Source organism: Rhinolophus ferrumequinum, chromosome 21, assembly GCF_004115265.2.
Source record: "Rhinolophus ferrumequinum isolate MPI-CBG mRhiFer1 chromosome 21, mRhiFer1_v1.p, whole genome shotgun sequence".
In the NCBI taxonomy this organism is placed as follows: Eukaryota; Metazoa; Chordata; class Mammalia; order Chiroptera; family Rhinolophidae; genus Rhinolophus; species Rhinolophus ferrumequinum.
In genome coordinates, this window is record NC_046304.1 from 50,519,363 (window position 1) to 50,532,895 (window position 13,533).

The 13,533-nt window shown below is 59.6% G+C and overlaps 1 protein-coding gene across 1 annotated transcript in view; it reads left to right on the forward strand.

The window, feature by feature from the left end:
- MYO15B (myosin XVB) overlaps positions 1-13,533 on the forward strand; it is a 31,463-nt gene that overhangs the window by 14,495 nt on the left and 3,435 nt on the right. The window contains exons 22-53 of the mRNA XM_033090166.1: positions 1,394-1,487; positions 2,113-2,169; positions 2,482-2,539; positions 2,763-2,893; positions 3,934-4,029; positions 4,154-4,389; positions 4,476-4,654; positions 4,873-4,945; positions 5,394-5,555; positions 5,781-5,881; positions 5,990-6,066; positions 6,191-6,275; positions 6,476-6,574; positions 6,716-6,825; positions 6,928-7,095; positions 7,302-7,404; positions 7,573-7,680; positions 7,757-7,991; positions 8,069-8,159; positions 8,279-8,498; positions 8,966-9,078; positions 9,316-9,375; positions 9,909-9,984; positions 10,085-10,203; positions 10,403-10,521; positions 10,596-10,737; positions 10,994-11,105; positions 11,216-11,379; positions 11,785-11,936; positions 12,094-12,157; positions 12,249-12,321; positions 12,724-12,800. Of these exons, the coding sequence (XP_032946057.1) occupies positions 1,394-1,487; positions 2,113-2,169; positions 2,482-2,539; positions 2,763-2,893; positions 3,934-4,029; positions 4,154-4,389; positions 4,476-4,654; positions 4,873-4,945; positions 5,394-5,555; positions 5,781-5,881; positions 5,990-6,066; positions 6,191-6,275; positions 6,476-6,574; positions 6,716-6,825; positions 6,928-7,095; positions 7,302-7,404; positions 7,573-7,680; positions 7,757-7,991; positions 8,069-8,159; positions 8,279-8,498; positions 8,966-9,078; positions 9,316-9,375; positions 9,909-9,984; positions 10,085-10,203; positions 10,403-10,521; positions 10,596-10,737; positions 10,994-11,105; positions 11,216-11,379; positions 11,785-11,936; positions 12,094-12,157; positions 12,249-12,321; positions 12,724-12,800 (3,754 nt within the window). The remainder of the gene's footprint in view (positions 1-1,393; positions 1,488-2,112; positions 2,170-2,481; positions 2,540-2,762; positions 2,894-3,933; positions 4,030-4,153; positions 4,390-4,475; positions 4,655-4,872; positions 4,946-5,393; positions 5,556-5,780; positions 5,882-5,989; positions 6,067-6,190; positions 6,276-6,475; positions 6,575-6,715; positions 6,826-6,927; positions 7,096-7,301; positions 7,405-7,572; positions 7,681-7,756; positions 7,992-8,068; positions 8,160-8,278; positions 8,499-8,965; positions 9,079-9,315; positions 9,376-9,908; positions 9,985-10,084; positions 10,204-10,402; positions 10,522-10,595; positions 10,738-10,993; positions 11,106-11,215; positions 11,380-11,784; positions 11,937-12,093; positions 12,158-12,248; positions 12,322-12,723; positions 12,801-13,533) is intronic.

Here is a 13,533-nt window from a genome sequence, read left to right on the forward strand (position 1 = left end):
TAATTCCCCCTCTCCCTTCCCTACAGCCAGCCCGTGATAACCTCCAATCTTCTTTCTGTGACTATGAATCTGCCTGATCTAGGTACCTGTGTAGGTCAACTCATACGATATTTTCTTATGTCTGGCTTATTGCACTGACCAGAATGTTTTCAGGGTTCGTCCACGTTGCAGCATGGATCAGAAATTCCTTTCTTTTAAAAGGCTGAATAATGTTCCATTGTATGGACGGACCACATTTTGTTTATCCATGCATCCATCAGGCACAGTTGGGTGGTTTCCATCTTTTGGCTATTGTGAATAACGCTGCTATGAACACGAGTGTGCAAGTAGGTGTTTGAGTCTCTGCTTTCAATTCTTTGAGGTCTATATGAGGAGTGGAATTGCTGGGACATATGGTAATTCTATGTTTACATCGCTTTTTGAGGAACTACCAAACTGTTTTCCACAGCTGCTGCACCAGCAGTGCATGAGGGTTCCACTTTCTCTACATCCTTGCCAACAGTTATTTTCCACTTTTTTAATTCCAGCCATCCCAGTGGGTGTGAAGTGGCGTCTCACTGTGGTTTTGATTTGTATTTCCCTAATGACTAATGATGGTGGAGCATCTTTTCATGTGCTTATGGGCTATTTGTGTATTTTTAGAGAAGTATCTATTCAAGTCCTCTGCCTGCTTTCTGCTTTTTAATTGGGTTATTTGTCTTTTTGTTGTTGAGTTGTAGGAGTTCTTTATGTATTATGCATATTAAACCTTATTCAATATGTGATTTGCAAATGGCCTCCCATTCTATGGGTTGTCTTTTCACAAAGGATAATGTCCTTTGATGCACAAAAGCTGTAGACTTATTTTTAAATGTTTATCCCACTTGGCTCCTTCATTGAGGAGTCTGGGCTTTCCTACATCTGGAAAATTCTCAAAGACATTTTATCTGAATGTTGTTCCTTCCAGGATTTCCTATTAGATTTTCAGTGATGTCATGTTTTTCATTTTTAGAAGTTCTGCTTCTTAAATAATAACATACCAGACTATTCTGAATACTTATCGTCTGTTAATTCATCTAATCTTATCGTGGGGCAGGTATTAGAAAAATCCTCATTTTCACAGATGACAAAACTAAAACCCAGAGAGGTAAAGTAACTTATCCAAGACCACTGTGACTGAATAGGAGAGGAATGGCCCCAGATAGTCAGCTCCAGAGTCTGAGATCTCAGTCCCCTCTACCGAACAGTTTCTCAGTTGATCTGTTCTTTCAAAGTGTCCTGCCCTGTGCTTTTTGCTTCCGTGAAGCATCCAGGGACTTCACTGGCCTGGGGTCAGTTTTTACATTCTTGGCTTGGAGGATTCAGGTACTGAGGGTCAGTTGGACGCCTCCCCACTCTCCTTCCCGGCTTTCAGGAAGCGGTACCTCCGGCGGCGGGCGGCTCTGGGACAGCTGAACACCATCCTACTGGTGGCCCGGCCCCTGCTCTGGAGACGGCAGAGACTGCAGGTGAGGTGTCTGGGTGGGGCCCCTGCTCAGGCACCTTGCTGTCCAAGCTGGCCAAACCGTGACACCATCCACCCTCCTGGCCCAGCCACACAAGGTCAAGGCCTCAGAGACCATTGCTGGTTGAGCTCCTCCCACTTTTGTCTGCCTGGCCCGAGTAGGCTGGGGCGTGCAGGAGACCATTGCCTGCCTTCGTCCCTGCCTGTCCCCGGACCCATTGTTCCCTCCAGCCTAAGTGTCTTCCCATCCCCTCCAGCCCTTCCGTGGGGCACACCTGCTTCCTTCTCTTACACGCTGACTCTAATTTGAGGGCCATAAAGCAGCTCAAAGGTCAGTGCCCACATACTGCCCCCGTCTCTGTCACCTCCCTGGCTGGACTTTGTCCCCTGGGACCATTCCTTCCCGTCAGTCATTCTGCTCTCTTCCCAGTGCCCTGGCAGACAGGCAGTGAGGCCCACAGCGCTAAGGCTGGTGAGGGTTCTGAGAGTTGGCCCCTCTGGGTCTGTGCTTGTTCCTCTGCTGGTGCTGGGGTCTCTAGGGGGCAGGAAGGGACAGCGGAACTGCCAAGCTGGGCAGGGCCACCAGGAGGCTCATGGTGGCTCAGTTCTTCTTGCGTCTCCCCTGACAGCTTGGGCATTGGCGTGGCTGGCACGGCGGCAGGGCCTCCGAGAACACATCAAGCATGGTAGGTGGCCTAGAAGCTAGAGGCTGTCACTGGGTTATGAACCTGCTGAACCGGGCACAGCTTGAGGGGGAGCATGGGGCCCCAGGGGTGCTGGCATGGGTCCTGTCCTTCAGGGACATCTGTTGTGCGTACTGAGAAGAGGCCTGGGTGATCTTGGTTTCCCTCTGAGGGCTACTGGGGCCCTGTTTGTATGACTGTCCAGAGTCAGAATCCTTGGTCTTCGGAGGGGATGTTTATAGACCTGGGGTAAGGAGGGACATTAGGTGCCTGTGCCCCTCCTTCAGTACCTGGTCACTTGCTCCACCCTGCCAGGAACTGGGCCGCCTGGAGATCCCGGCTGAGCTGGCCGTCATGCTGAGGACAGCAGAAGGTGAGTCTTGACTGGTGTCGCTCCTGCCATGACCCCTCCCCCAGTCCCTCTACTGTGCAGAGGGTCTGTCCCTGTGGTCCCTCCCGCTGATGCTCTGGGCTCCCCCGAGCTCACTGCCCGGCTCCCTCTGCATGGGGCTGGGAGCTGGTGGTGATGGCAAGAGGCGGGACCAGAGCCAGGTGCCTCACCGGGGCATTTCTGGGCTGCCTCTGGCTGTCCCCAGGCCGTCAGCAGACCCTGGCCCAAAGCATCACCGAGGCCATGCCCCCGGAAGTACCTTCTCGGCCCAGCCTGACTCTCCCCCAGGATATCGACCAGTTCCCCTTCTCCAGCTTCATCTCCAGCAGCTTTCAGGTGGGCTTACCAAGCTTCCGCTCTTCCTGGCTGACCCTCACCGTTTCCCAGATGTTAGTCTCCACCAGGCAGGAGCTGTCTATTCCTCTATCTTCCTCCTCCTTCCTCCCTCTCCTGTCATGGGGGCTGTGGATGCAGCTGCATTGCTCGGAAAATGTCCATTAAACATAAATGACTCACTCTCAGGTGTTACTTAGATCCGCGATGCTACACACCAGGTGCTATTGCCCTGCCATTGAAGTAATGTCGTTAAAGCCTGTGCAATGACCAGGGACACTGTCCAGGCTCAGTGTTGGATATAAAACAGGATTCAAAACTGCGCAAAGAAGGCCAACTCAGTGGCTCAGGTGGTTGGAGCGCTGTGCTCCTAATGCAGAGGTCGCCGGTTCGATTCCCACATGGACCAGTGAGCGGCACCCTCCACAGCTAAGATTGTGAACAATGGCTCTCCCTGGAGCTGGGCTGCCACGAGCAGCCGGAGTTCGGCTGCCGTGAGTGAGCGAGAGCGGCCATGAGCTGCTATGAGTGGCCAACTGATGACTGGTGACCAACTGCCTCAGCCGGGGGCAGCGCAAGGCTCCTAATACCAGCACGGGCCAGGGAGCTGTTTCCTACACAACTAGACTGAGAAACAATGGTTTGAACTGAAGTTCTGGGGTGGCAGGTGGAAGAAGGGGGTAAAAAAACTGCACAAAGAGTATGATCCCAATTTTGTTAAAAACAATGGGGGGTGGGGACGCATGTATCTGTACAGAGAAAGTAGAACTAGAAAGAGAAATGCTAAAATCTAACTGTGTTGCATCTGGCAGTGGAGTGTTAGTGGTGGTTTTTATTCTTTATCCTTTTCCATGTTTTCTGCATGCGTGGGCATCAATTTTCTATTCAGAGCAAGCAATTAAGCTGCATTTTTACGATGGTTTTCCAGGCCGGTTCCTCTCTCTCCCAGGGTGATGTTTCAGTGGGCTCCCCTGAGACTGTATCTAGCAGGTCATCACAGACCAGCCCCTGATCAGATGCTGTGTCACCCTCCTTCCTTGCAGGAGCCATCCCTACCCAGCCCTGGGCAGCTGCTGGCCAAGCCCCTGACACGGCTGGACGGTGAGAACCCTCAGCATGCCCTGGATATCAACAAGGTGGTGAGTGACACATCAGGGAGGGGACAGGGTAGGCCCATGCAAGAGCTGGACCCTGGCTCCTGGGTGTTGGCTGGGACCATGGGACCCCCAAATGTCCTGCCCTTGCCCCGCTTTGTGTCTACAGATGCTGCGGCTCCTGGGGGATGGGTCCTTGCAGTCCTGGCAGGAGCAGACCATGGGCACATACCTGGTGAGGCAGGGGCAGCACCGGCCAGCGCTGCGGGATGAACTTTTCAGCCAGCTCGTGGCCCTGCTCTGGCACAACACGGACGAGCAGCAGAGCCAGCGCGGCTGGGCCCTCATGGCCGTCCTGCTCAGCGCCTTCCCTCCAATGCCCACCCTGCAGAAGCCACTGCTCAAGTAAGGGGCATGGTGGCTGGAGGCCCAGTGGGTGGGGTCAGCGGGCCACCTCATCTTCACAGCAGCCCTGTGCTTCTCCTCTGCAGATTTGTGTCTGACCAGGCCCCCAGAGGCACGGCAGCACTGTGCCAGCACAAGCTGCTAGGGGCTCTCGAGCAGGCGCGGCTGGCCCCTGAGATCACACGGGCCCACCCGCCCACCCAGCTCGAGTGGACGGCAGGATGGCGGCGGGGCAGAATGGCACTGGACGTCTTCACTTTCAATGGTGATTGATACCTGCCTCTTCCCAGGACTCCCCAGGCCCACCACAGTGGGAGCCAGCCCTGCCCCCTCGTCCTCCCTGGACCCCCTTCCTGCTTCACCCCCTGTGACCCTGATCTCCCTTCTGTCCTGCCTTTGGAACCCCCATGGGGATAGCAGCCCCTTCCCTTCTGGGGGGACCCTGCTGTCTCTCACTCTTGGCCCCACCCTGCATCCCCACAGAAGAATGCTATTCGGCCGAGGTGGAGTCCTGGACAACGGGGGAGCAGTTTGCCGGGTGGATTCTCCAGAGCCGGTATGGGGGCCTGGAGCTGGGGAGAGTGTGGCCAACACTGATCATTGTCCCGTCCTCCTCCTGAGTCCTCACCAACCCCCCCAGCCCACTCTCCCACGAAGCACCTCCTGCAGCTGCTCCTGAAGGCCTAGCGCCAAAGCCTGCTCCCCAGCAGTGGGGTATGGGGGTTAGTGGGCAGCATCCAGGAAGTAAATTCAAGATGGGGAGCAAGAGTGGAGATTATACCTATGGTTCAGATTCTAATTAAATAGGTGAACAAATAAATGCGAGTATCAGAGCGGATGTGTAAGTAGGAGGGTTGTGAGTTGCAGATAAGGAAAGCTGTCTGAGCAAAACTGGGTTCCTCACTCAGGTTCCCGTCCCCTTCCACAGCCCCCTCCCCCTTGCCCTTTTGGGATGTTCATGTCTGGCTGACGACTCCCCTACTGCATTCCTCTGTCCCACCCAGAGGCCTGGAGGGGCCCCCCCGTGGCTGGTCTGTGTCACTGCACTCCAGGGACTCCTGGCAGGACTTGGCTGGCTGTGACTTCGTGCTGGACCTCATCGGCCAGACCGAGGACCTTGGGGACCTGGCTGGTCCCCGAAGCTACCCCATTGCCCCCCGAAGCTTGTAGGTGCTGCCCCAGCACCCCTGTCCCCAGCTTGCTCCTGTACCTATATGTTGTAGGTGACCCCTGCAGCCACCCTATCAGACCCTGGGGTTTATAGCTGCTGCCACAGGCCCAGCCCCCTACCCCCAAGGGACGTCCCCACAGAAGCTTCTATACTTTGCCTCAGCCTGGGCTCTGCCCCCAGCCAAGGCACCCGCCTCAGCTGGACCCACTGTCTCCTACAGAGCTGAGGATATCCCCCCCGCCCCTGGTGTCCAGGCCCCCTCACTGCCCCCAGGTCCCCCTCCAGGTCCAGCCCCACCATTGCCCAGCAGGAGCCACACAGGTAAGGCTGGGAATGGGCACACTGAGGTTGGCAGAATGCTGGGAGTGCGGGGTTATGGGAAGCCCCACGCCCTAGGTGGGTGACGCTGACCCTCCTCTGGTCCCACAGGTGAGTCCCGGACCTCAGGGAGCCTGGATGGCTTCCTGGACCACCTCTTCGAGCCAGTCCTCTCCCCAGGCCTCAGGGTAAGTGTCCTACACATACACCCCACCCCGCCCCTGCCCCTACCCCACTGGGGCTCTGCTGCCCCTCCCATCTCTCCTAGGCCTCTAGCTCTGACCCTATGACCTGTGACTTTTGTCCCTTCAGGATCTGGAGGAAGGCTGGGCTCTGAACAGCCGAATGAAAGGTGGGGGCGCCATCGGGCCCATGCAGCAAGGCAGCTACCCCATGGGTGAGTGCAGGTCCAAACACCCGTCCCCGCTCTCCCTGGCCCAGCCGCGCGTAGGCAGGCCTGGCCTGGGAAGCCCCAGGTCTGGGGTCAGAGCTCCAGCCTGTACCCTGGTGGCCCATACTCTTTTCTTTGCCTGGGGCTGGAGGGTGGCGGTCTGTGGGCCCAGGTAGGGATGACCTGGGAGGGCCCTGTTCCCTCAGTGTACCCAGGAATGATGCAGATGCCTGGATACCAGCCAGCCATGATGCCAGCACCCATGCCCATGATGCCAGCGATGGGTGCAGTCCCGGCCATGCCACGTAAGCCTGGGCTGGGGCACTGGGTCCCTTCTCAGGGAGGGACGGGAGGAGAGAGGATCCTGCTAGGGGCCCAGAGGGCACAATGGGCAGAGGGCTGCGAACTTGGTGTTCACCTGCCCCGCCCATCTGCCACACTTGCAGCTATGGTGGTGCCACCACAGCCACAGCCACAGCCCCTGCTTTCCAGCGTGGATGCAAGGCAGCTGGCGACCCAGCAGCAGAATTTCATCAACCAGCAGGCGCTGATCCTGGTGAGGGTGGGCAGGGCCCCCGGATTGCCTAGCAAGGACAGGTCTGTGGGGCAGGGCCAGGCCAGCTCTTACCTGGCCCACCCACTGGCCCTCCCCCTCCAGGCCCAGCAGATGACTGCCCAGGCCATGAGCCTGTCCCTGGAACAGCAGACACGCCAGCGCCAAGCCCAGGCCCCTGGAGCTGCCTCCTCGACCACAACTCCAGCCATCTCCCCCAAACCCAAGAAGTCCCCAGCCCCCCAGGAGGTGCCAGAGTGTGAGCTGGAGCCGGTGGGTGCCTGCCTGAGGGGGAGGAGCAGAGACCGGGCCGAGGGTGGGGCCTAGAAGAGGGCAGCAGGCTCCAGGGCTGTGGGGGTGGGAGGAGTGGGAAGATGCAGAAAAGATGCCATCGGGCCTCGGTCCCCAGGACTCAAGGGGTTCGCTGTGAGAGGTGACTTGGCTGGCAGGGCTGCTCCCTCACTTTCCCTTTCTGACAGCAGGAGACCTCACAGGAGACCTCACGGGAGACCTCACGGGAGGAACACAGGCCCTCGCGGCCCAAGAGCTTCCAGCAGAAACGGGACTATTTCCAGCAAATGGGTGAGGGGGCCTGAGGTGGCAGGCCCGCACAGAACTCGGCCACCGCCCCAGCCTAGCCGGGGGACAGTGGTGTGCACTCTACTCCCCTGGGTCAGTGTGGCCTATCCAGGAGCACAGATGGTCAGGCCAGGTGGAGGGTGACAGACAGGGCCATCTGGTCACTTACAGGGCAGCAGCAGATCAAGGTGAGGACAGTAAAGCCTCCGGCCAAGGTGCAGATCCCCCAAGGGGAGGAGCAGGAAGAGGAGGAACCGGAAGAGGAGGAACCCAGCACAGGTGGTGGGGAGATGGGGGAGGGCCGGGCTTTATGGTTCTGCACAGGGTCTCACGTGTTTCCTATCCTCCTGGTCAGTGCCGTCCCCTCCTCCGCCCGCGGTAGTGAAGAAGCCAGTGACACGAGGTAGGGACAAAGCTGCACGGGAGGCTGAGGCTGAGCCAGCCCAGGAGGCGGTGCAGGGCCGGCCTGCGGTGGTACGCAGCTCCAACCCGCCATCCAGGAAGGCAGAGCCCAGCAGAGAGATACGAAACATCATCCGCATGTACCAGAGCCGCCCAGCCCCCGTGCCTGTGCCTGTGCAGCCGTCCAGGTGGGCCTGGGGGTGGCCAGCGCTGCCCGCTCCCCAGGGAGTCACTCTGTAGACTCCTCACCTCTTCCTTCTCTCAGGAGGCCCCCCACAACTCTCCTGAAGAAAAACAACCCTAAGGACGAGGCTCTGGCAAAGCTGGGGATCAGTGGTGCCCTCTCGTCCCCCTCGGTGAGGCCCGTCCCATCTCGTCCAGGGCATGGCTACTCCACTCAGGAGTCCAGGACTCTCAGGGGTCAACTTGGCCTTTCCCCAGACACAGCCAGTGTGCATTCCCTATGCCTCCACAGACGGTGTCCCCCAGCCCAGGAAAGGGTGCCCCACCACCTGTGGCCCCTCGACCCAAGGGCCCACCACGGTTGGGGACCTCCAACTCCATCAGGAAGAAGCAAGAGCCCCTTCGGGAGCTGTTTGGCCAGACCCCACCCACTGCCCAGGCACCCCCGCCTCCACCAGTGCCCCCACCGCCTCCACATGGGGACCCGGGGACCCCTTCAGCTGAGCCTCGTGGTAAGGAACCCCACATCCCCACACAGTGAGCTTCCTTGGGACGGGGGTAAGATTCCGAGCAGCCTCTCGGTGCTCATGGCTGGCGTCAGCTGTTCGGGCTTCTGGACTTTGGAGCCGCAGGTGAGGAGCCCCGGCTTCCGCATTCCCACCCAGGGCAGAGCCTGGCCACCCCTGGAGCCTGTCTGGCACTGAGGGACTGTCACATACAGGGTGTTGTCCTCGATGTGGACCTGGAAGCTCCATCAGGAACTTAGTGGCCCGGCTGACGTGGTCAGGGAGGGCCCACGAACATCAGGGACAGCGGGGAAAGTCCAAGGCAGGAGATGGAGGCAGGAGACGGGACTGTGGGCGGGAGCAAGGCCGCAGAGGCGGAGCCAGCTGGGAGGTGAGGGTCTTCTCTCTCCGAGCCCGCATTATTCCAACGTTGGCTGCTCTTTCCCTGACGCTCCCGCCCCTCCGTCTGCCAGGCCGTATGGAGCCCATGGGGGACGAGGGGATCTGCACCCAGCTGCTCGTGCCCTCTGGCAGCGTGAGCTTCTCCTACGCCAGTGTGCCCTGGAAGCTGTTCCTACGCAAGGAGGTGGGCATGAGGGCCAGGCCATAGCCTGACCTCTCTTTGGGCTGGGGAGAGGGCGGCAGGCTGTGGGAGACACAGGCTCAGACCCCAGCCTCTGCTCCCCACAAACACTGCGGCGGCAGCCCCACTGCCCACCTCTTCAGGCCTGGTTTTCTGTCTGACCTGGGAGACAGCGGTGGGGCAGGAGGGGGCTGGGCAGGAGCACCATGCCCTCTCTCACTCTCCCATGCCCTCCTCCAGGTCTTCTACCCCCGGGAGACCTTCAGCCATCCCTACAGTCTAAGGCTCCTCTGTGAGCAGGTGAGAGCCCAGCCCACCTGCAACATGTACCGACAGACTGCACCTACACCTGGGCTAGGCAACCACCAGTGCGACGGGCCCAGTAACAGCCAGCGCTGAGGGGGCACGTGCTGTGCTTTGAGCCCTGGCTTCCTTTATGTAATCCTCACGACATCCCGACATCCCGACGAGTAAGGACCATTGCTGGCCTATAATGAGGATGAAAACTGAGGTGTATCAACAGAGGCTCCAGCACATGGCGGGTGCTCAGTAGTGCCTGTTCCTTTGCCATCTCTGGATGCTCCCAGGACTGCCTGTCTCCCAGATCTACAGTAGCCCCCACCCCACCCCAAGTTCTGCTTCTTCAGGGACACTTGTCTCCACTGACCAAGTAACAGCAGGCAGTTAGGGGAGGCAGGTGGGACCCTGGGCTTGGAAGCCCTACATGCCTTGCTGCTGCAGCTCTGCCCACGGGCTTTTCCCCTGGGCGTGGCTGCTTCTGAGCTGGGCAGTGGCATCAGGACCTGGTGGTGACCACCTGGCTCTGTCCCCAGATCCTGAAGGACACCTTTGCCGAGTCCTGCCTCCGGATCTCCCAGGACGAGCGGCGCAAAATGAAAGACCTGTTGAGTATGGTCCAGGGACCCTCAGTCAGGGAGCTGGTGTGGGGAGCTGGGCCTGCCCAGAGGGAGGGAGGCTGAGGACAGTCTGGGGCCATCGCTGCCCACAGGAGACCTGGAGGTGGGTCTGGACTCACTTGTCACCACTGAGGACAGTGTCAAGAAGCGCATTGTGGTGGCCGCTAGGGACAACTGGGCCAATTACTTCTCCCGCATCTTCCCTGTCTCGGTCAGTGAGGTGGGGGTAGGGCGGGGATGGCAGCACCCCAGTCTGGATCCCAGCACTGCAGCCTGGGATGAGGGGTGGGCGGTGGGGGAGAGGGGGCCAGGGGAAGGACAAAGAACAGCACTGGCCCTGAGCAGCCCCAGGGCATCTTGGATGGTGGAGGGGAACCAACAGCTGGTCTGTGGCGCCCCCTTCCGGGCAGGGTGAGAGTGGCAGTGATGTGCAGCTGCTCAGTGTGTCCCACCGCGGGCTGAGACTGCTCAAGGTGACCCGAGGCCCCAGCATCTACCCTGACCAGTTGAAGACTCTCTGCTCGTACAGGTGAGCCTTGGCTGTGGGCGTGGGTGGTGGGCTGGCGAGGTGGCCCCCAGCTCACGCCCCCACCGTGTGCACAGTTTTGCTGAGGTGCTGGGCGTGGAGTGCCGGGGCGGCTCCACCCTGGAGCTGTCACTGAAGAGAGAGCAGCTGGTGCTGCACGCAGCCCGGGCGAGTGCCATCAAGACCATGGTTGAGCTGTTCCTGAGTGAGCTCAAGAAGGCAAGCGGGCGTGGGGGGTTGCCCAGGTCGGGGCTTCCACCAGTGCTGCATGGCGCCCTGTCTGGGTTGCCTCGCCTTGGGGCTGTCAGCCAAGCTCCCTCATGCTGCCTAAGGTGGGGTTGGGAATTCCGGCGGTGTCCCCGGAACTCTGGGGTGCTCAGGTGAGAAAGGCCCGTGGAAGGGTGCAGGTGGGGTGGGCAGCACGAGGGTCACAGGCGGGCTGGCCGCTCTCGCCCACTCACCCTTCTGCCTGCAGGACTCCGGCTACGTCATCGCGCTGCGCAGCTACATCACTGACGACCGCAGCCTCCTCAGTTTCCACCGCGGGGACCTCATCAAGCTGTTGCCAATGGCCACTCTGGAGCCAGGTATCCCCAGGGGCGAGCAGGGCGATGACACAGGGAGGGCAGCATGTGGCGGAGCCTCTGAGGGGCGGAGAGGCCAGGCTGGTGAGGCGCCGTCCCTGGATGCCTTTCAGGCTGGCAGTTTGGCTCCATCGGGGGCCGTTCCGGACTCTTTCCTGCCGACATCGTGCAGCCAGCTGCTGCCCCAGACTTCTCGCTGGAGCAGAGGAATGGCCGACACAAGAGTCAGCTGCAGCGCAGAGAGCCAGGGCTGGCTCCGTGGGAGAGGGCGTCGGAGGTGAGGGAGGTGGGAGAGGCGGAGGCAAGGCCTACCTAGGAGTCAAGGAAGGAAAGGGCTCGAATGCCCCAGAGCAGCAAGGACCACCCTGCCGCTTGGTGGACAGAGCTGATGCCGCCCCTTGGCTCTCTCCCACTTTCTTGCCTCGTCTCCCCAGCAAGACTGTGAGCTTCCCGCAGGCAGGGCCTGCGTTGTCCGCCCCTTGTGTGTCCCTTGTCTTACTTAGTTCGGTGCTACCTTAGAAGATGCTCAATTAAAAGCTCTTGACTTTTCTGATTTCTGCCGGTGTGCTCACTACAGCTGCCCTGCCTGCTCCTCTAGGGTTGGGCTGGGGTGGGGGCTGGGACAGGGCCTCTGGACAGGCCGGTGGCCAGTCGGGTAGCACCAGGTCTCCTGTGCTCCCAGGGTCCCACCCGCCCTCAGAGCCGGGCTCACAGTGACAACTCGGAGGCCAGCAGCCTGCCCTTCTCTGTGGCCTCTGCCTCCCTGTCTGCGGGCTCCCACAACTACACCATGCAAGAGTTTGCCCTGCAATACTTCCGGAAGCCCAAGACCTTGTGAGTACGCCAGGCCCAGCCCTCTGTCCGCAGTCTCCCTCAGTGGGCCTCCCTGCTCAGAGCCAGTTGGCCGGTGCTCTTAGCACCCTCCCTACACAGCCTGGGATGTGGCCAGAGGACCAAGCAGGCAGGAATGTCTTCCTCTCTGCCCCCTCAGGCTGGACCAGGCAGGTGGAGGTGCTAAAGGGAAGGCCACGGCCAGCCTGGTGCAGTACACCAAGGTAGGGGGACAGGTGGGGAGGAGTCGGGCCAGTGCACCTGCCCTCTGGCCCCCATGGGCCCAGACCCTCAGCACAGCCTCTTTGGCTACAGGTTCCCATCCAGGAATCGCTCATCAGCCTTAGTGATGAGGACGCGAACAAGAAAGCTGTGGGAAGCTTCCAGAGTGAGTGGCCGTCCTGGGTCCCCATGTCTGCCGTGCCTTGGACCTAGGCTCCTGGTCACCATCTCCCCCTGAGTTTGCAAACTCGGGGTACCTCTGTGGTGGTTCCTATGCCCCCACAGCCCTCATCCACTTCTACTCCCGCCTAAGAGGTTGTGGGTCGTGTGGAGTCTGGGCTGGAAGGCAGTGGTGGTTCCAGTTCACTGTGTTCCGTGGGGGATCGCAGGCACCCACAGAATCTGAGCCTGTCACCTCATTGGTGAAGCTGAGATGGCTGCTCTGCCTGGCTCACACACATTTTGAGAGCAAGGCAGGAGATGGCAAGGGAAGGCCCTGTGTGGTGAGGGCACAAGCCAGGGCCGGGCCCCCTAGCCCAGCTTCCCACACTTCTCATCCTGCCTGCAGCTCTGATGCAATTTATGGGAGACCAGCCTAAGCCCCGGGACAAGGACGAGTTGGATCTCCTCTATGAGCTGCTGAAGGTGAGCAAGAGCTGTGTGTGCTGGAAGCTGGGGGTGGGGGCAGAGACACCGTGAGTCAGTCAGTCCTAAGGGTGCCTTCCTGGGCCCGAGGGGGACCCTCCTTCCTTTGATCACTATTCATTTGAATCATCTGAAAGTATTTATTGAGCACCTACTATATGCTGGGGGCATGGAAGTGAGCCAACCAGGCTAAGTCCCCACAGAACTTGCGACCTTGTGGGAGGAGACAGTAACCATGATGCAGTGTGTCTGGGAGTGAAAGGTGCCATGGGGAATAAAGCAGGGAAAGAGGCTGCTACAGTGCCGAAGGCTTGGTGACAGGGTGACACTGGAGCAGAGATCTGAAGGAAGCAAGGGAGTAAGGCATGTAGGCATTGGGGGCAGCTCATGTGGACAGAGAGAGGGGCAGGGGTGACAGTCCTGAAAGGGTAAGCCTTAGCACCAGCAAGGCCAGCACGGCTGGAGCCCAGCAAGCTAAGGGGAGAGTGGAGGACGCAGTCTGGGAGGGAGAGTGGGTCACGGCCTTGCAGACCATTGACAGGACTTGGATGTTTTCAAGAGAAATGTGGCTTCTGCTTCCCGGGGTCACTCTGGCTGTTGCTTGCTATTCTGGGGGCGTAAGGGCAAAGGAGGTGAGTGAAATGATCCCAGGTGAAAGGCAGCGCTGGCGCGGGCCCAGAAGAGGCAGCAGAGGGTAAAAGACTCAGAGCAGCGGGCTTGTAAGGAATTGCAT